The sequence below is a fragment of the Nerophis ophidion genome, linkage group LG02 (assembly GCF_033978795.1).
Source record: "Nerophis ophidion isolate RoL-2023_Sa linkage group LG02, RoL_Noph_v1.0, whole genome shotgun sequence".
Lineage (NCBI taxonomy): Eukaryota > Metazoa > Chordata > Actinopteri > Syngnathiformes > Syngnathidae > Nerophis > Nerophis ophidion.
Window position 1 is genome coordinate 15981348 of NC_084612.1, and position 22658 is coordinate 16004005.

The 22658-nt window shown below is 41.5% G+C and overlaps 1 protein-coding gene across 3 annotated transcripts in view; it reads right to left on the minus strand.

Moving 5' to 3' along the window:
• The window catches only part of LOC133537142 (protein unc-13 homolog C), a 400509-nt gene that overhangs the window by 138289 nt on the left and 239562 nt on the right, over positions 1-22658 (minus strand). For all 3 annotated transcript variants that reach the window (XM_061878045.1, XM_061878036.1, XM_061878053.1), the window contains exon 16: positions 14602-14730. In XM_061878045.1, coding sequence (XP_061734029.1) covers positions 14602-14730 — 129 coding nt within the window. The remainder of the gene's footprint in view (positions 1-14601; positions 14731-22658) is intronic.

Below are 22658 nucleotides of genomic sequence, written 5' to 3' on the forward strand. Positions count from 1 at the left end.
TTTGTGCATGTCCTTCATTTTCCACAAAATACAAGTTTCTATGTTTGTTACACCACAATTTAGGGACTGTGTGCAGTTGTTCTTACAACCCCAAAATATACTGTTGCCATTGTAATTAAGTATCCCAAGCCTTGATGCCAAATATTGATCCGATACGATGAATGAACATACTTTTATTATTCTGTAATATGGAATGTTAGAAAATATTCAATCAAGTGAAAATACTCCGAACAATGGTAGGCATGAAAAACACTAACCTTTTTATTATATTGGACCTATGCTGTCTTTAAGTTGAAGTGGAGTGGCAATTGCTTTTATTTTGGCAACACCCAGTTTCCACAAAAACTCTACTTAAGATCATGACATAGCAAGTTAAATGATCCAGACACGTTTGTTGCTAAATGGCCTCTAATCCGCTTCTGTCTTGGAGACTTGTACATGTAAGTACTATGCAACTATAATTATTTGATACTTGTTTGTATCGACGAATGTCACGTTTTAGACTGCAACATTTTTCAATTAAGGACAGCATGATGTATGTCTGGCTTATGTGCTATTGTGAGCTTGGCTGTTGTGTAGCTGCTAGCTCCCAGCAAGTCAAGTCAAGTAATTTACATGTTGACACTTTTGCAAATGACTTGACTCATATACAAGAAAAGACCAAATTTGTGTGCTTACTGGAGGACATTTAGCTGTTAACCGACTGCAGGACTGCTTGTGTCAAAGCGCTTATATTGGAGATTTCAGATGCAATTCAATATATAGCCCGATCCTTTGTTTTTATTGATATGGGAGTGATATCACTAAATTAATGGCCGAAATGACAATATTATTTAACTGTTTTTAGTCTAGAATGAAAACCATGATTATGATATACAAACCCCAAAACCAGTGAAGTTGGCAAGTTATGTAAATCGTGGATAAAAACAGTGATTTGCAAATCCTTTTTTAACCTATAATAAATTAAATGCAAAGACGAGATACTTAACTTTTGAAACTGGAAAACGTAATTTTCTGCAAATATTAGCTCATTTGGAATTTGATGCCTGCCACATGTTATTAAAAAAAGCTGGCACGAGTGGCAAAAAAGACGGATAACGTTGCGGAATGCTCATCAAACACTTATTTGGAAAATCCCACAGGTGAACGGTTAATTGGGAACAGGTGAGTGCCATGATTGGGTACGAAAACAAGGATGGGGGCAAGGGTCACCAATTTGTGAACAAACGCGTGAGCAAATTGTCGAACAGTTTAAGAACAACATTTCTCAACATTTCCCAGCTATAGCAAGAAATTTAGGGATTTCAACAACTATGGTCCGTAATGTCATCAAAAGGTTCAGAGAATCTGGGGAAATCACTGCCCGTAAGCAGCTTGCCCGTGACCTTCGATCCCTCATGCGGTACTGCCTCAACAAGCGACATCAGTGCGTAAAGGATATCACCACATGGGATCAGGAACACTTCAGGAAACCACTGTCAGTAACTACAGTCTGTCGCTACATCTGTAAGTGCAAGTTAAAACTCTACTATGCGAAGCTAAAGCCATTTATCAACAACGCCCAGAAACGCCGCCGGCTTTGCTGGACCCAAGCTCATCTAAGATGGACTGATGCAAAGTGGAAAAGTGTTCTGTGGTCTGACGGGTCCACATTTCAAATTGTTTTTGGAAACTGTGGACTGCGTGTCCTCCGGACCAAAGAGGAAGGTAACATTCAGATCTGTGAAGGCACCATTAATGCTGAAAGGTACATACAGGTTTTGGAGCAACATATGTTCCCATCCAAGCAACGTCTTTTTCATAGACACCCCTGCTTATTTCAGCAAGACAATGCCAAGCCACATTAGGCACGTGTGACAACAACATGGCTTCGAGGTAAAAGAGTGTGGGTACTAGACTGGCCTGCCTGTAGTCCAGACATGTCTCCTGTTGAAAATGTGTGGCAACTTAAGAAGCGTAAAATACGATACTGGAGATCCTGGGCTGTTGAACAAACAAGAATAGGAAATAGGAAATAATTCCACTAAAAAAGCTTCAAAATGTGTTCTCATCAGTTCACAAACGTTTACTGAGTGTTGTTAAAAGGAAAGGCCATGTAACGCAGTGGTAAACATGCCCCCGTGCCAAATTGTTTGCAATGTGTTGCTGCCACTTAAGTCAAAGTTAATTATTATTTGCGAAAAAAAATAAGATTCTCTGTTTCAACATAAAATATCTTGTCTTTGCTGTCTATTTAATTGAATATAAGTTGAAATATATTTGCAAATCATTGTATTCTGTTTTTATTTACAATTTACACAAGGTGCCAACTCCTTTTGGTTTTAGGTTTTGTAGCTGTGCCATGGGACAAATATCACTACCAGACTGGAACACAAACTGGTTAGTGAAATTAGTGGCCAAAATCACAATATTTTAACCATTTTTAGTATGTGTCATCGGCAGATTAACAACCTCCACATTTTTTTCCTATGCCACGTGAACGCAAAAGAGCAGTTTGCGCTTTGGATTATAAGCACTGAGACTTGGAAAAAGCTGATTTATATTTTCTCTGGCAGAATTAACAAGTGGGAGACAGTTGCTGATGAGATGAGATGTTGCAGTGGAGGTGTTAAAGCGATGGGAAAGCAATTGAAACGACCGTACATTATAGCACCTTCGTCAACAATAAAAGCCCAATAAATTGACAGGACTTTTTTCTGCTATCTTGGGAGATTGCAAATGTGATCCGGAGTTAACGCACAAAGGCGGTGCCTAATGGGAATTCCTGTTCAACGGGAAACATGAATAATGAAAAGAACAACTCTGCAGGGGGGTTAGTCCGCCATGGAAACCGTGCACAGGTGCAAAAGTGAAGGACACGTCTGAAGGTTGACGAGTGCGTTTCCCTGTTAAAACTTCCTATGCTCATTTATATTCGCCTCAAGTCGCCATGACCACATTGTTCGATGTGATTAAGTAGATGCTGCTTTTTTTAGTTTTTTATTTTACAGTCAACAATACACCCATCGCCTTCAATTTTTACTGTAAGATTGCTCCTTAGCAGCGCCGCCGCTACGACCACTTTCACCAAGGCGAGGGCAATAGCATCAAGATTGATGGCGGCGCATCGCTCTCCCAGAGGCTACCTGTGCTGCTTTGTGTTTATTGTTTAGTGCTCCCAGGTTTCCATTTGCATGCGACAGGCTCCCCATCAATTATGGCAATTCAAGCCAAATTTAGAGTCTGGGACTGAGAGCGGCACGATGCAAATGTGCTCGTATCCAGAAGGAACGCACACAGGTGGTGCGACAAGAGAGTTGACGAATTATTGAAATCGAGAATCCACTCTAGACCTTAGAGCAGTGGTTCTTAACCTGGGTTCGGTCGAACACTAGGGGTTTGGTGAGTCGGCCCCAGGGGTTCGGCGGAGGTCAAAACACACCCGACTCATCGTGTAAATACAAACTTCTCCCTATCGGCGTATTACCGATACGGCAACAGCTGACTGATTTGCAGGTGTGTCATTTGTTGTGAGTTTATGCACTGTGTTGGTTGTGTTTCTTGAACAAGGTGATGTTCATGCACGGTTCATTTTGTGCACCAGTAAAAAAAAACATGGTAACACTTTAGTATGGGGAACATATTCACCATTAATTAGTTGCTTATGAACATGCAAATTAGGAACATATTGGCTCTTAACTAGTCATTATTAAGTACTTATTAATGCCTTATTCGGCATGGCCTTATTATAACTCTAACCCTCTAACCCTAACCCTAACCAAATAACTCTAAATTAAGTCTTTATTACTTAGAATATGTTCCCCTTGTTGCCAAATAACTCTAAATTAAGTCTTTGTTACTTAGAATATGTTCCCCTTGTGTCCAAATAACTCTAAATTAAGTCTTTATTATTTAGAATATGTTCCCCTTGTTGCCAAATAACTCTAAATTAAGTCTTTATTACTTAGAATATGTTCCCCTTGTGTCCAAATAACTCTAAATTAAGTCTTTATTATTTAGAACATGTTCCCCTTGTTGCCAAATAACTCTAAATTAAGTCTTTATTACTTAGAATATGTTCCCCTTGTTGCCAAATAACTGTAAATGAAGTGTTTATTAGAATATGTTCCCCTTGTGTCCAAATAACTCTTAATTAAGTCTTTATTACTTAGAATATGTTCCCCTTGTTGCCAAATAACTCTAAATTAAGTCTTTATTACTTAGAATATGTTCCCCTTGTGTCCAAATAACTCTAAATTAAGTCTTTATTATTTAGAACATGTTCCCCTTGTTGCCAAATAACTCTAAATTAAGTCTTTATTACTTTGAATATGTTCCCCTTGTTGCCAAATAACTCTAAATTAAGTCTTTATTAGAATATGTTCTCCTTGTGTCCAAATAACTCTAAATTAAGTCTTTTTACTTAGAATATGTTCCCATTGTGTCCAAATAACTCTAAATGACGTCTTTAATATTTAGAATATGTTCCCCGTGTTGCCAAATAACTCTAAATTAAGTATTTTTTACTTAGAATATGTTCCCCGTGTTGCCAAATAACTCTAAATTAAGTCTTTATTACTTAGAATATGTTCCCCTTGTGTCCAAATAACTCTTAATTAAGTCTTTATTACTTAGAATATGTTCCCCTTGTGTCCAAATAACTCTAAATTAAGTCTTTATTACTTAGAATATGTTCCCCTTGTGTCCAAATAACTCTAAATTAAGTCTTTATTACTTAGAATATGTTCCCCTTGTTGCCAAATAACTCTAAATTAAGTCTTTATTACTTAGAATATGTTCCCCTAGTGTCCAAATAACTCTAAATTAAGTCTTTATTACTTAGAATATGTTCCCCTTGTGTCCAAATAACTCTAAATTACGTCTTTAATATTTAGAATATGTTCCCCGTGTTGCCAAATAACTCTAAATTAAGTCTTTTTTACTTAGAATATGTTCCCCGTGTTGCCAAATAACTCTAAATTAAGTCTTTATTACTTAGAATATGTTCCCCGTGTTGCCAAATAACTCTAAATTAAGTCTTTATTACTTAGAATATGTTCCCCTTGTGTCCAAATAACTCTTAATTAAGTCTTTATTACTTAGAATATGTTCCCCTTGTGTCCAAATAACTCTAAATTAAGTCTTTATTACTTAGAATATGTTCCCCTAGTGTCCAAATAACTCTAAATTAAGTCTTTATTACTTAGAATATGTTCCCCGTGTTGCCAAATAACTCTAAATTAAGTCTTTATTACTTAGAATATGTTCCCCTTGTGTCCAAATAACTCTTAATTAAGTCTTTATTACTTAGAATATGTTCCCCTTGTGTCCAAATAACTCTAAATTAAGTCTTTATTACTTAGAATATGTTCCCCTAGTGTCCAAATAACTCTAAATTAAGTCTTTATTACTTAGAATATGTTCCCCTTGTGTCCAAATAACTCTAGATTAAGATTTATTATTTAAAATATGTTCCACTTGTTGCCAAATAACTCTAAATTAAGTCATTGTTACTTAGAATATGTTCCCCATATTAAAGTGTTACCAAAAACATTTAACTTTGTCTTTGATTTGAAAAAAAAAATACATTTTATTTTTCACCAAAGAAGGGTTCGGTGAATGCGTGTGTGAAACTGTTGGGGTTCGATACTTCCAACCAGGTTAAGAACCACTGCCTTAGAGCAACGGTTAGCGCCGTCCTAGTGGCTCCCAGGAGCATTTTTTTTTTTTTAAAAAAAGGATTCAAAATGGAAAAATATGGGGGAAAATATTTGTTTTTGTTTCAGTATGGTTTTGGTTTGAGGACAAACATGACACAAACCTTCCCAATTGTTAGAAAACGCACTGTTTAATATGTTTGATATGATTATTTGGTGAACAGCGGTTTGTCCTACTCATTTCGGCGGTTCTTAAACTCACCAGTGTGGACTGTGACGCAACAGTTTGTTTACATGTAAAATCTTCCACTCCTTAGTCTCATTTGGTGCACCAAATGTTTCATACTGTGCGTGAATGCACAAATGTGTGCTTTGTTGATGTTATTGACTTGTTGGAGTGCTAATCAGGCTATTTAAGCTAGCTGTATGTACATATTGTATCATTATGCCTTATTTGTAGGTATATTTGAGCTAATTTAATTACCTTTACCTTTATCCTCTTTGAAAATAATTTAGTTTTGCATGTCTCATGACACATTATCTGTATGTAATATTGGCTGCGTTTTTGATCGTTGTTTGTGTGCCATGTTGTTCCAGACCACAGCAAACGTTATCTAGCTTGCCAAAGATTGTAATACATTTATTAAAAGAAGACAGCTTGCCATTTGCTTTAACTTGGACACACACATCTATACCTTTGACCATTAAAAGTCAGTCATTTCTAGGAGTTATCTCACCTTCTAATGATTTCTAATGTTGTAAAAATGTGTAGAATAAATATTACATTTCAACATTTCTGTCAACGAAGATTTGTTTCAGCCTGCAGCACATAGTCATTTTGATAGTAGGCTATCATAGCTAATATAAACACGTCATCTGTTGCATTCATTATAAAACTGATATACGGCTTTTCATTTTTTACAACTCCAGACAGATTTTTTTTTTTTTTTTTTGGTCCAATATGGCTCTTTCAACATTGTAGGTTGCCAACCCTTGCCTTCAAGGATCTACATGATATTCAACTCATATTTTGGGGGCCACATTTCCATAAAGCTAAGGACCGTGGCGCCGGACTATTTGCATCACTTTTAGTCTTATTTTGTATATTCCAGAGAACCGGCATCCTCTAAAGCAGGCATTTGATCATCATCTATATAGTTTGTCAAGAGTTACAGGAGGGTGCCGATGTTTTTAATTTTTTTTGCAAAAAAGCTAATCAAAGATCATCTCTATGACAACACTCTAGGGTTTTTAAAAATCTGCTACATAAAGGTGAGTCGCTCACATGTTTTTTTAACTGAAGTTGCAGGCCACCAGTTGAATAGCCCGAATTATGAAAAATGAATAGTAGACATTGCATGCAGTTGCTATTCCAAAGACGTTAGATGGCAGTTGTGTATGGACTACGGTGTGTTGCCCTATTTGCGAACTAGTCTTTGCCATCAGATTGCATTTTTTTGTTGAGCTCCTACAAAATGTTTAAACTTGAACAATTATATTTACTACACACCAGCTGTTAGATTGTTACATGCATCTTTGTTGTCATTTTGATTACCAGATTTGGATTTGTTGAAAGCCCCATTTCAAATCGCAATGGTTGGGTGTGAGTCCCACTGGGTGTGAGTTATCCTTGCCCTTATGTGGGCTCTACCGAGGATGTCGTTGTGGTTTGTTTTGTGGTTTGTGCTGCCCTTTGAGTCACTAGTGATTTAAGGCTATATAGATAATCATTGATTGATTGATAATGCTAGTCCATAGCATGTTGATAGCAAATCCATTGTAAATTAGCATTGAAAAAAATTTAACTTTACTCTAGTTTTGAGTGCCTTCTTTTGGTGTTGTTGGCATATGAAATTGTAATGGTTGTGCTGCATGACTGATTGTTTCCCGGCCAAGTGCTTGAGCCCATACCATATCTGCAACTGGTTGTGACGTCATGTGCTACAAAGACATCGAAATAAGGCCCCGTTTGATTTAACGTGACTCGGTACTTTGTGTGTAGTACAGGCCGGCCGGTGCCTATACACAAGTACCGAATTCTGTATCCAGACCTATCTGTAGCACAAAGCGCTTTTGCATTACATTTACGTAGCTTTTCAATCACTTACAGGCTGAGTGTACCGGGGATTAACTTCCTTTTAAGGGTGTTTGACCACACATTGTTAGAATGATTTCTCATTTACTTTATTTCTAAATGTTATACTGGTGACAGTTTGCCAAATAATTACCTGATTAAAGTAAAGTGTTTTATTATCCTTTATACAAACTGTGGGTAATGTTACAGTGGCCAAACATTGAATTCAATTAAATAATTGTTAAAACATAATTTTGTTTTGATTCATACTTGGGCCTACTACTCTACTGTGTTTTGATGTGAGTCATTATGGTGATCCTGGGTGAAAAAAGTTTGAGAACCACTGTTCTTTGGGAATCATTGTCTCCAAATGTGAACAAATTGAAGGTTGACCCTTGATGAAAGCAGTAAAAGAGTTCAATTTGAGCTTCCACCAGTAGCTCCTCTTGCTTCATGGTGATAGTAGGCAATATTAGGACACAATGAATAAACAGACTACCATGTGCTTTGCCAATACTATTTATATCGAGCTCGGATCATATACACTAAATTGCCAAAGGTATTTAGCCACCCATCCACATGATCAGAATAAGGTGTCCTAATCATGTGGCCACCGGCCACAGGTGTATAAAATCAAGCACTTAGGCATGGAGACTGTTTCTACAAACATTTGTGAAAGATCGGGCCGCTCTCAGGAGCTTATTGATTTCCAGCGTGGAACTGTCATAGGATGCCACCTGTGCAACAAATCCAGTTGTGAAATGTCCTCGCTCCTAAATATTCCAAAGTCAACTGTAGAGTTTGGGAACAACAGCAACTCAGCCATGAAGTGGTCAGCCACGTAAACTGACAGAGGGTTCAGCGGAGGAATTATAGTGTGGTGTTGTTTTCAGGAGTTAGTTCCAGTGAAAGGAACTTTGAATGCTCCAGGATACCAAAATATTTTGGACAATCCCATGCTCCCAACCTTGTGTAAACAGTTTGGAGCGAGCTCCTTCCTCCTCCAACATGACTGTGCACTGGTGCACAAAGCAAGGTCCAAAAAGACATGGATGACAGAGTCCGGTGTGGATGAACTGGACTGGCCTGCACAGAGTCCTGACCTGAACCTGATAGAACACCTTTGGGATAATTTAGAACAGAGACTGAGAGCTAGGCCTTCTCAACCAACAATGTGTGACCTCATCAATGCCCTTTTGGAAGAATGGTGGAAAATTCCATTAAACACACTCGGCAACCTTGTGGACAGCCTTCCCAGAGGAATTGAAGCTGTAGCAGCTGCAAAAGGTGGACCGACATATTGAACCCTATGGGTTAGGAATGGGATGGCATTTCAAGTTTATAAGGGAGTCCAGGCATTATGATATTGAAATGTATTTTATAACAAAGTGAACAAGCCATGCTTTCCCCACTTTCAAAGACTTAAAAAAAAAAAGAAGTGTTTTTTCCACTTGGATTATTTAAGACTGGGTCCCCGATTCCTCTTTTCCCTTCCTCTCCCCTCTAGCTAATTCATGCCCTGGCGGAAGCGACGGGCTGGAGGTTGTCGTGTTACGCAAGAAGCCTTGTTGTGGCAGGCCTGCACTTTGCTGGGCTCTCCAATGAGTTGTAACCACGCAGACAGCGAGGGTAGCTGTGTGCGCCCGTGTCTACGAGCACAATAATTTATAGTCATAGCGACATTAGCTTGAGGGGCCATGTCTTCTTTTTTTCACTCCCATTGATGGAGAGGCTGTCTATGGTGAAAGGAGTTGGGGGTGGGGTCAGAAAAAAAAGGTATAATTAGCAAAAGTGTCTCTCTCTCTCGGGTGTGGTAATTGCTTACAAGACCTCTGGCTGTTTAAGCAAAAGAGCGTATTATTCCATTATAGTGGAAGAAAAAGGGCATTATCTTGTGTGGTGTGGCGAAGTTGCCTGTTGCTTGGTGGCTGTTCAGGCGAGACCGATGGAGGAGCAAACATGGATCCTCCGAGTGCTGTCGGCCAGCCAATAATAGTCAAAAAGATCCGAAAAGGCAGTCGGGGTTAATGTTCCATCTGCGATGCCGGTTGACTTGAAAGTGCTTATTTCAAAACAAATTTCCCAAATAAAGTAAGGTGGCTCCAGCACCCCCGGAGACCCAGAAAGGGACAAACGGTAGAAAATGGATGGAGGTCAGTAGTGTCTAATGTCTGCTACATATTTAATCCTCTTGGGAGGTTGGATTTTAATTGCCTTCAAAGCCAAAATCCCTTGAGGGCTGTAAAATTTTTGATTTGTATATATATTTTTTTACTTTTTTGTGACATTTCTCAGTAAACTCAAGTCCTAAACAATAATAATGGTAAACCGTATTATACCGTATTTTTCGGACTATAAGTCGCTGTTTTTTTCATAGTTTGGCCGCGGGTGCGACATATACTCCGGAGCGACTTATGTGTGAAATTATTAACACATTACCGTAAAATATCAAATAATATTATTTTTCTTATTCGCGGAAGAGACAAAGAAAATGTCAGCAATCATCACACACACGTCAACCAACAAGAATTCAGCGGGGGAGGGTCATGGAATGCTAACTGCTATATGCTATATGCTACTTCTGTAGCTATTAAAATTGATCTTTTCATCGTTGGCGGTAACTTATAAAAACTGAGAAGTACTGAACAAAATTGTGAAGCTATTTCCTTTGACGCCTTCTACAACATGTACAAACTGCTTGCCAGTCCAGCAACATGTTGTATGCAGTTTCCGCAGACACACGGACACGACTGCAAGACGTACTGTGTGATACAGAGTACACTGATGGTTGTGATATAAACAATTTTAACATTCTCACTAATATGCGCCACACTGGGAAGCCACACCAAACAAGAATGATAAACACATTTCGGGAGAACATCCTCACAGTAACACAACAAACGCAACACAACCAATACCCAGAATCCTTTGCATCCATGACCATTCCTGACTATATTTCACACCCCCGCGCCCCCAACCCCCAACCCCGCCCACCTTACAGACGCACACGGGGGAATTGGTGCTAGAGGGAACCCCTCATGAAACAGTTCTGTAGAGATGAAGTTGTCTTGTGATTTTTTTCCCACACATAGATCTATTGCGCTCTACCACAGTATCGAGCACTATTCTCTGGATAATCGAATTCAGATATATATATATATATATATACTCCTCTCTGAGCTGCCACCTTATCGTGGTAGAGGAGTTTGCGTGTCCCAATGATCCTAGGAGCTATGTTGTCCGGGGGCTTTATGCCCCCTGGTAGGGTCTCCCAAGGCAAACAGGTTCTAGGTGAGGGATCAGACAAAGAGCAGCTCGAAGACCTCTATGAAGAAGACAAAACATGGACCCAGATTTCCCTCGCCCGTACGCGGGTCACCGGGGCCCCCTTCTGGAGCCAGACCCAGAAGGGGGGCACGATGGCGAGTTCCCATGGGGCCCGGGCGGGCACAGCCCGGAGAGGCAACGTGGGTCACCCATCCAATGGGCTCACCACCCATAGCAGGGGCCATAGAGGTCGGGTGCAATGTGAGCTGGGCGGAAGCAGAAGGCAGGGCACTTGGCTGTCCGATCCTCGGCTACCGAAGCTAGCTCTTGGGACGTGGAACGTCACCTCACTAGGGGGGAAAGAGCCTGAGCTAGTGCGCGAAGTGGAGAAGTTCCGGCTGGAGAGAGTCGGACTCACTTCGACGCACAGCAAGGGCTCTGGAACCACTTCTCTCGAGAGGGACTGGACCCTCTTCCACTCTGGCGTTGCCGACAGTGAGAGGCGACGGGCTGGGGTGGATATTCTGGTTGCCCCCCGGCTTAAAGCCTGCATGTTGGAGTTCAACCCAGTGGACGAAAGGGTAGCCTCCCTCCGCCTTCGGGTAGGGGGACGGGTCCTGACTGTTGTTTGTGCTTACGCACCAAACAGCAGTTCAGAGTACCCACCCTTTTTGGGTACACTCGAGGGAGTACTGGAAAGTGCTCCCCCGGGTGATTCCCTTGTCCTACTGGGGGACTTCAACGCTCATGTTGGAAACGAAAGTGAAACCTGGAGAGGCGTGATTGGGAAGAATGGCCGCCCAGATCTGAACCCGAGTGGTGTTTTGTTATTGGACTTTTGTGCTCGTCACAGTTTGTCCATTACAAACACCATGTTCAAACATAAGGGTGTCCATATGTGCACTTGGCACCAGGACACCTTAGGCCGCAGTTCCATGATCGACTTTGTAGTTGTGTCATCGGATTTGCGGCCTTATGTTTTGGACACTCGGGTGAAGAGAGGGGCGGAGGTGGTGAGTTGGCTGCGATGGTGGGGGAGGATGCCGGACAGACCTGGCAGGCCCAAACGCATTGTGAGGGTCTGCTGGGAACGTCTGGCAGAGTCTCCTGTCAGAGAAAGTTCCAATTCCCACCTCCGGAAGAACTTCGAACATGTCACGAGGGAGGTGCTGGACATTGAGTCCGAGTGGACCATGTTCCGCACCTCTATTGTGGAGGCGGCTGATCGGAGCTGTGGTCGCAAGGTAGTTGGTGCCTGTCGAGGCGGAACCCCTTGGTGGACACCAGCGGTGAGGGATGCCGTCAAGCTGAAGAAGGAGTCCTATCGGGTCCTTTTGGCTCATAGGACTCCGGAGGCAGTGGACAGGTACCGACAGGCCAAGCGGTGTGCGGCTTCAGCGGTCACTGAGGCAAAAACTCGGACATGGGAGGAGTTCGGGGAAGCCATGGAAAACGACTTCCGGACGGCTTTGAAGCGATTCTGGACCACCGTCCGCCGCCTCAGGAAGGGGAAGCAGTGCACTATCAACACCGTGTATGGTGCGGATGGTGTTCTGGTGACCTCAACTGCGGATGTTGTGGATAGGTGGAAGGAATACTTTGAAGACCTCCTCAATCCCACCAACACGTCTTCCTATGAGGAAGCAGTGCCTGGGGAATCTGTGGTGGACTTTCCTATTTCTGGGGCTGAGGTCGCTGAGGTAGTTAAAAAGCTCCTCGGTGGCAAGGCCCCGGGGGTGGACGAGACCCGCCCGGAGTTCCTTAAGGCTCTGGATCCTGTGGGGCTGTTTTGGTTGACAAGACTCTCCAGCATCGCGTGGACATCGGGGGCGGTACCTCTGGATTGGCAGACCGGAGTGGTGGTTCCTCTCTTTAAGAAGGGGGTCCGGAGGGTGTGTTCCAACTATCGTGGGATCACACTCCTCAGCCTTCCCGGTAAGGTTTATTCAGGTGTACTGGAGAGGAGGCTACGCCGGATAGTCGAACCTCGGATTCAGGAGGAACAGTGTGGTTTTCGTCCTGGTCGTGGAACTGTGGACCAGCTCTATACTCTCCGCAGGGTTCTTGAAGGTGCATGAGAGTTTGCCCAACCAGTCTACATGTGCTTTGTGGACTTGGAGAAGGCATTCGACCGTGTCCCTCGGGAAGTCCTGTGGGGAGTGCTCAGAGAGTATGGGGTATCGGACTGTCTTATTGTGGCGGTCCGCTCCCTGTACGATAAGTGCCAGAGCTTGGTCCGCATTGCCGGCAGTAAGTCGAACACATTTCCAGTGAGAGTTGGACTCCGTCAAGGCTGTCCTTTGTCACCGATTCTGTTCATAACTTTTATGGACAGAATTTCTAGGCACAGTCAGGGCGTTGAGGGGTTCCGGTTTGGTGACCGCAGGATTAGGTCTCTGCTTTTTGCAGATGATGTGGTCCTGATGGCTTCATCTGACCGGGATCTTCAGCTCTTACTGGATCGGTTTGCAGCCGAGTGTGAAGCGATTGGAATGAGAATCAGCACCTCCAAGTCCGAGTCCATGGTTCTCGCCCGGAAAAGGGTGGAATGCCATCTCCGGGTTGGGGAGGAGACACTGCCCCAAGGGGAGGAGTTCAAGTACCTAAGAGTCTTGTTCACGAGTGAGGGAAGAGTGGATCGTGAGATCGACAGGCGGATCAGTGCGGCGTCTTCAGTAATGCGGACGTTGTACCGATCCGTTGTGGTGAAGAAGGAGCTTAGCCGGAAGGCAAAGCTCTCAATTTACCGGTCGATCTACGTTCCCATCCTCACCTATGGTCATGAGCTTTGGGTCATGACCGAAAGGATAAGATCACGGGTACAAGCGGCCGAAATGAGTTTCCTCCGCCGTGTGGCGGGGCTCTCCCTTAGAGATAGGGTGAGAAGCTCTGCCATCCGGGAGGGACTCAAAGTAAAGCCGCTGCTCCTTCACATCGACAGGGAGCCAGATGAGGTGGTTCGGGCATCTGGTCAGGATGCCACCCGAACGCCTACCTAGAGAGGTGTTTAGGGCACGTCCAACCGGTAGGAGGCCACGGGGAAGACCCAGGACATGTTGGGAAGACTATGTCTCCCGGCTGGCCTGGGAACGCCTCGGGATCCCCCGGGAAGAGCTAGATGAAGTGGCTGGGGAAAGGGAAGTCTGGGTTTCCCTGTTTAGGTTGTTGCCCCCGCGACCGGACCTCGGATAAGCGGAAAAAGATGGATGGATGCATATATATATATACATATATATATGCGTATTTATATATATATGTATGTATGTTTAAAAATACTGTATATGTATGTACAGTATGTATATATATGTGTGTATATTAATGTATGTATATATATATATATATATATATATATATATATATATATATATATATATATATATATATATATATATATATATATATATATATATATATATAGATACACATATATATATATGTATGTATATATATATATATATATATATATATATATATGTGTATATATGTATGTATGTGTGTATATATATGTATGTATGTATGTGTATATATTTATATGTATGTATGTATGTGTGTATATATACTGTCTGTGTGTAGCATGCTGTTCAATTTCTCTGTGTGAAATGCAACCATTGATTGATTGCTTACCTGGTCTAGCAGTTGGTTGTACAGCTCGTGACAGTTATCAAAGATGTATTTATATGTGGAATCCAGGCAGGCTTTCACGCAGTCCTTCACCACCATGCTGGCTCTGGGCGGACTCTGGAGCTCTTGTACCTAACACAGACAGACAGACAGACAGACAGACAGACAGACAGACACACACACACACACACACACACATACACACACACACACACACACACACACACACACACACCATTAATATAAGTGCAGGCTCAGTCTTTGCGAAGATTGTGGAGGACCAAGCCTTGGCAAGGTAATCACATCACAGAGATGTCTTCACGCGAACGTCAATCACCTCACTCAAAGGCTACTTTACTATGTCATGGTCAATACTTGACATATGAGTAAATACTTGGCAAATGTTGTTGTTTTTCCTCTACACCATTTACAATATTGCACCTAATATGTGTTTACCTAGAGTGTGATGAATCTTTAAGGAAACCTGCTATGATAAGACATTAAGACTGGCGACAAATCGATGTCACTGTAATAAAAAAATAAAAAACAGCTCAGATTTGTAGTTGTTTGCCTGTTGTCCGTGCATAATTCCTACAAATTATTGATGTTCCCTGACTCTGAGGCTTTTAGTTTGCATCAAAATACAATCTGAACTCATTTGATGTGACACCATTAGGAACTTTAAATGAATAAGCAGTAGGGGTGCAATAATCATACTTCGGATTTAAGGTCATGGTTTGGTTCATTTTAGATACAGAAATGAAAAAAATATTACTACTTAGCTTTAATTAGTTTTTCAAATTAAGTACAGTAATTCTCAAAATGCAGTAAATACTATTTTAATATAAATCATTCAAAACTGTTTACTTTTGTATACAAGCGTAACAGTAACCATTGAAAAAAGTGTTTTGGAAATCTTAGGAAATTAAAGTTTATTGTTTCCTGAAGTGCAGCAATAATAATTCCAGCTTGTTTCATCGATACCGATCTCCCCTGAACAATGTTGATCAATACCAATTCCCGGTACATGATAATCGATACTAGTACTCCACGGTACCAATTTTTGGAACAATATTTTGGTGTGTGCCAAAGGTATATATATATTTTTTTAACATTCAGCAGTGCTGTTCAGTTATCTGGTTTTCTTACACACTTGTGTCTCATTTGCAAGTACTGTACTGTATTATATAGTAGATTTAGCATGCAGTTGCAATTCGGAAATGTTAGATGGCAGCAGTGTATGGACTACGGTTTGTTGATTTAGCCAGGAAATAATGTTTGCCAGTAAGTTAAATGTACCAGTCTTTTATTTCGTTGAGCCCTACAAAGTCTTAATAGTGTGAGTGTTGTATTTTTTACAAACCAGCCGTTTGATTTTGACATGCATCTTATTTGTAGTTTTGATTCCCAAATTTGGCGGTGTTGGAATTACCATGAAAAATTGTAAATGCTAATCAATAGCATGTCAATGGCAAATTCGATGTAAATTAGCATCAAGTTAACGCATTTTGAAAATCGAAGCTCTACTAATTACTGTCTTCTTTGTTAGCATGGAAGATTTTAATATCACTTAGAGGCAACCTGGCTGAGTCCACTATTGAGTGCTTGACTGCTTGTTTTCTGGCCATGTGTTTGAGCCGGTGCTGAGTCTGCAAATGTGGAGTGTTTGGCAACAATATGGTCGGTACCTATAAAAGTACTACATTCACTACTCTGTAGTTTGAAGACTGCTTTCGTATCACTCAATTTGTTTATTTCCCCAGTAAGGTGAGACCATAAAAATCATTATTTAATTTTGTGTCTTAAATGCTTTTGAATTCTTCAATGCTTTTGAGGTTTTTACAGTTCCTTAATATTAATGGGGTTTTTTTGTAAGACTTCAAAAGATTTTTAAAAAGTGCTAGTGTCACGAGCTGGGAGGTAGCAGTGACTACGTGACCCCAAGTCAGATGCAGCAGACGACAGGCAGGTGGCGAGTAAAAAAAAAAGGTATTTAATGTGAACAGAAACACACCCACAAAAGGAGTGGAGGAAAGAACAAAAGAAGGCGAGTGCGGCTAAAAACTTATTCTGGAAAACAATTAGCACTCAAAACATGAGGTGGCAAGCATAGCAGAGCAGTGCAGTGATCTGAAATAAGAGACTGATTGGCAACCGTGTACAGGTGTGTCCAGGTTGCCAATCAGGGACGGGCGTGGGAACCAGTACTGAATGGACAGCAAAGGGAAGTAAAACTATGAAATAAGAGTACTAGACAGTAACTAAAACACAGCACAAACAGGAATAAACCACACCAGTCCAAAACAGACACAAGAGTGTGACAGTTAGGTTGTCACAATCCTCCTTCACAGTTTTGGATTTGTGTTAATTTTCCTTTGCTTGGTTTACACCTGTACCTGTTTGCTTTGCATGCCAGCCCTGTTCCCCTGGATTATCCTTCATTGTTTAGAAGCTGAGCCGGAAGGCAAAGTTCTCAATTTACCGGTCGATCTACATTCCCATCCTCACCTATGGTCATGAGCTTTTGGTCATGACCGAAAGGATAAGATCACGGGTACAAGCCGCCGAAATGATTTTCCTCCGCTGGGTGGAGGGGCTCTCCCTTAGAGATAGGGTGAGAAGCTCTGGCATCCGGAAGGAACTCAAAGTAAAGCCGCTGCTCCTCCACATCGAGAGGAGCCAGATGAGGTGGTTTGGGCATCTGGTCAGGATGCCACCCGAACGCCTCCTTAGGGAGGCGTTTCGGGCACTTACGACCGGCAAGAGGCCACGGGGAAGACCCAAGACCCGTTGGGAAGACTATGTCTCCCGGCTGGCCTAGGAACGCCACAGGATCCCCCGGGAAGAGCTAGACGAAGTGGCTGGGGAGAGGGAAATCTGGGCTTCCCTGCTTAGGCTGCTGCCCACACGGCCGGACCTCGGATAAACGGAAGAAGATGGATGGATGGGATGGATGGATGTTTAGGGGCAATGCTACTGTTTTCTTTCTGTGCACTCCCAAGTTGCCCCAGTTTTTATTTTTGTCGTAATATGCAATTTATTTGATTTCATTATTCTACTATCATTCTTTTTATTGTTTTTATTCTGTTGTTTATCCAACTGTTTTTGTTGAGGCTGAAATGCAACGTAATGTTGTTCTGCCAACACATTTCTGATGCTATGCTTGAAGGACAATAAATCATCTGAATTTGAATCTAACACTGTAAGTCATGGGTGTCAAACTCTGGCCCACGAGCCAAATTTGTCCTGCCGTGTAATTTCATTTGGCCCTTGAGGTAATATCAAATTAACATTAGAGCTGGCCCGCTGCTGTAACACCGCATTCACCACTAATACTCATACTCGTCAACCCTTCCGATTTTTCCGGGAGACTCCCGAAGTTCAGTGCCCCTCCCGAATTTCTCCCGATTTCCACCCGGACAATAATATTGGGGGCGGGCCGTAAAAGCACTGCCTTTGCCGTTCTCCACATGTCGCCACGTCCGCTTTTCCTCCATACAAACAGCGTGCCGGCCCACTCACATAATATATGCGGCTCATACACACAAAGTGTATGCAAGGCATACTTGGTCAACAGCCACACAGGTCACACTGAGGGTGGCCGTATAAACAACTTTAACACTGTTACAAATATACGCCACACTGTGAACCCACAGCAAACAAGAATGAAAAACACATTTCGGGAGAACATCCGCACCGTAACACAACATAAACACAATTGAACATATACCCAGAACCCCTTGCATCACTAACTCTTCCGGAATGCTACAATATTCACCCTTGCTACCACCAAACCCTGCCCCAACTATAACCCGCCGCCGAAAAGAGGCATTCAATTTGTATTTTTATTTTATTTGATATGCCATTGATATTTTTTAATTATTATTATTTAAAACTCGATTTTTCATGTCACTATAAAGTTATATAAGCCTTGCTTGGTCAATATTCAATACAAAAATTGTTTGGGTCCCTATTAAAGGATTCATTAATTTGTTCAACCTTGGCCCGCGGCTTCGTTCAGTTTTAAATTTTGGCCCACTCTGTATTTGAGTTTGACACCCCTGCTGTAAGTCAACTTTTTTTAAACCGCACACCACCTACCATCTCTGCATCTTGGGGTCACGTTGCAAACAACCATTCAAACTTGTCTCAGAGCTAAGGTTAATAGAGGTTCAAAGTTTTAACTCCTGTGTTTCAACATTACCATTTTCTAATAAACTAACAGAATATGTGTAAAAATAGATGCGGAGATTAAAGAAATTGGAAAGGAAAGAAGAAAAAATATACAATGGAAATACAATAATAGACACACAAAAAAGAAAAATAGGTAGAAAATAGAGAACAATTAATACATTTCGGCCAGAGATGAGATAATATTCACATAAATACAGTGTTAAAATGGAAAAACATACAATGTATAAAAAAATGCAGGATATGCACACAGCAAGAACGTATTTTCTCTTTTGTAATGTAATAATGCTTTCTTCCAGAAATATTCATCCATCAGTGTGATCCATCAGTGTGGTCCATCAGTGCGCTACTCAAGCTGCAATATCGGTATGCATGTTTGGACCGTGTGGTTATACATCACTTTTTGGTGGAGAAAGCCAAGCCACTCACATCCATTATGCATACTGTAATTGGCATGTGGCGTTCAAGTGTATTTGCAGTACGTCACACAACAGTATATAGCGGCTCGTGCACAGGCAGTGACACTGGAACTAAATCTTTGGTGACCCAAACTGACAGTTTCTATTCCTCCACTCACAGCTGCCATCTTAGCTATTCTGCCATGCCTGAGCGCTCCGGCAGCTGAATGGACCTTTTCATATAGACAGCGAGAGAGAGAGGCGGGGGCGAGGAAACAAAGCGGAATATTTTCAATGCACAGCCTTACTGTATAGGATCCATGGCCGACCGTGAAGGGACCTGGTAGTAACAAAGACTTCTGCTTCTGAATGGTCCACATCAGGGGTGTCAAACTCAAATACAGAGTGGGTCAAAATTTAAACTTAAACGAAGCCGCGGGCCGAGGTTGAACAAATTAATCCTTTAATAGGGACCCAAACAAGTTTTGCATTGAATATTGACCAAGCAAGGCTAATATAACTTTATAGTGACATGCAAAATCGAGTTTTAAATAATAATAGTTAAAAAATATCAATGGCATATCAAATTAAATAAAAATACAAATTGAATGCCTCTTTTCGGCAGCGGGTTTGAGTTGGGGCGGGGTTTGGTGGTAGCGGGGGTGTATATTGTAGCGTCCCGGAAGAGTTAGTGATGCAAGGGGTTCTGGGTATTTGTTCAGTTGTGTATATGTTGTGTTACGGTGCGCCTGTTCTCCCGAAATGTGTTTGTCATTCTTGTTTGCTGTGGGTTTACAGTGTGGCGTATATTTGTAACAGTGTTAAAGTTGTTTATACGGCCACCCTCAGTGTGACCTGTATGGCTGTTGACCAAGTATGCCTTGCATGAGCCGCATATATTGTGTGAGTGGACCGGTACGCTGTTTGTATGGAGGAAAAGCGGACGTGGCGACATGTAGAGAACGCCAAAAGCAGTGCTTTTACGGCCCGCCCCCAATATTATTGTCCGGGTGGAAATCGGGAGAAATTCGGGAGGGGCACTGAACTTCGGGTGTCTCCCGGGAAAATCGGGAGGGTTGACGAGTCAGAGTATTAGTGGTGAATGCGGTGTTACAGCGGCGGGCCAGCTTTAATGTTAATTTCATATTACCTCAAGGGCCAAATTAAATTACACGGTGGGCCAAATTTGGCCCGCGGGCCAAAGTTTGACACCCATGGTCCACATGCTTATCTCACAGAGGGTCTTAGTGTTTCTGCAGCAGGTTTTCAGCTCTTGTCACAGCAAGAAGTTTAGTTTTTTTTCGGTTTAAAAACAGCAGCGCACCCCTGTCACACAGAAGATCTTTGACGTGCATTGGAGGAGTTCGCTTTGAGTAATTTGTGGGATTCAATCGATTTTTAGTTCAAATGAAATGAGCCCAGAACCAATGCGGTTTTATGTTTACAAGTAAATGTTGGGAGGGGTTTGGGAGGTGTTATGGTAGTGTGGGTGTTTTCGTTGCTTCAAGCTAAGGTTGTGCGCTAAAAGCTTGGATGTGACACGATGTGAGGAAGGTCACTGGCGGACGAGCTCCATCATTATTTATCACCATCTTTATCCTTTTATCAATTTCTCCTAAATGAAGTACGTTGGTGCTCTACCCTGCCATCTCATGATCAATACTTATACATTCACTTCAAAAGTGTGCATCTTTTCTTTCTTTACACCAGTGGTCCCCAACCACCGAGCCGTGGCCCGATTGGTACCGGACCGTGGCCCGATTGGTACCGGGCCGCAGAAGAATTTTTTATTCATTTTTATTCCCAAAAAAAATAAATAGTTTTTTTTAAATTAAATTAACATAAAAAAAATACAATATACACTTACAATTAGTGCACCAACCACAAAAAACTCCCTTTTTCATGACAAAACGTCCCTTCTTCATGAAAAAAAATAAATAAATAAAAAAAAGGAACCCCCCCCCCGGGCCGCGGGACTAATTATTAAGCGTTGACCGGTCCGCAGATACAAAAAGGTTGGGGACCACTGCTTTACACCCTTAATGTGTGACCTAGATGCCTTTGTGTAAGGGAAGTACACAATTACAGTATTTTCCGGACCATAAGCCGCTATTTTTTCCCTACGCTTTGAACCCTGCGACTCATACAAAGATGCGGCTCATCTATGGATTTTTTTTTTATTCGCTAATAAAGATATGTAAATGTAACTATAGGTAGATAGATAGTACTTTATTGATTCCTTCAGGAGAGTTCCCTCAGGAATTACAATTCTAGCAGCAATTTACAGAATTGAGATCAAATTTGAAAAGTTAAAAAGCAAAGGATAGGGGTACAAATTGAAATAAAATAAAAAATATTGCAATAAGAATTAAAAAAAAAAGCAACAACAAAAATTAGAATACAACAGTAAAAATAAGAATAAAACAAGAGAAACTAGGCAGTAGTGACCATGTTATGAACATGTATGGCACTGTTAATTGCACTGTAGGTGCAAGGTATGTATATAAACATTTGCTGAATATTTCTGTGTAGAAATCTCAATTCCCAACGTACTGGTATACAGTACAGGTTAGAGTGGTTAGAGTGTCCGCTCTGAGATCGGTAGGTTGGGAGTTCAAACCCCGCCCGAGTCATACCAGAGACTATAAAAAATAATGGGACCCATTGCCTCCCTGTTTGGTACTCAACATCAAGGGTTGGAATTGGGGGTTAAATCACCATAAATTATTCCCGGGCGCGGCACCGCTGCTGCCCACTGCTTTCCTCACTTCCCAGGGGGTGATCACGAGGATGGGTAAAATGCAGAGGACACATTTCACCAGACCTAATGTGTGTGTGACAATCATTTGTACTTTAACTTAACTTTTCTTTATTTTCATGACTATTTACATTGTAGATTGTCACTGAAGGCATCAAAACTATGAATTAACTCAAGTGGAGTTATGTACTTAACAAAAAAAGGTGAAATATTCTAGTTTCTTCAAAATAGCCACCCTTTGCTCTGATTACTGCTTCGCACACTCTGGGCATTCTCTCGAGAGCTTCAAGAGGTGTAGTCACCTGAAATGGTTGTCACTTCACAGGTGTGCTTGAAGCTCATCCAGAAAATGCCAAGAGTGTGCAAAGCAGTAAATAGAGCAAGGGTGGCTATTTTGAAGAAACTAGAATATAAAACATGTTTTGTCAGTAATTTCACCTTTGTTTGTGTGTTCATTCATAGTTTTGATGCTTTCAGTGACAATCTACAATGTACAGTAAATAGTCGCCTGTACTGTATATCTGCAGCTCTTAGCTGGTGCTGCTAATATACCAAAGTTTCCGGACTACAGAGCGCACCAGGATCTAAGTCTTACCCACTAAATTCTAGAAGAAATTACTTTTTTTTTTCGATTTATTAGCCACACCGGATTATAAGCTGTACATATATACGTTGTAAAATGAGTTAATTACACACAATTATTTTGAAAATGT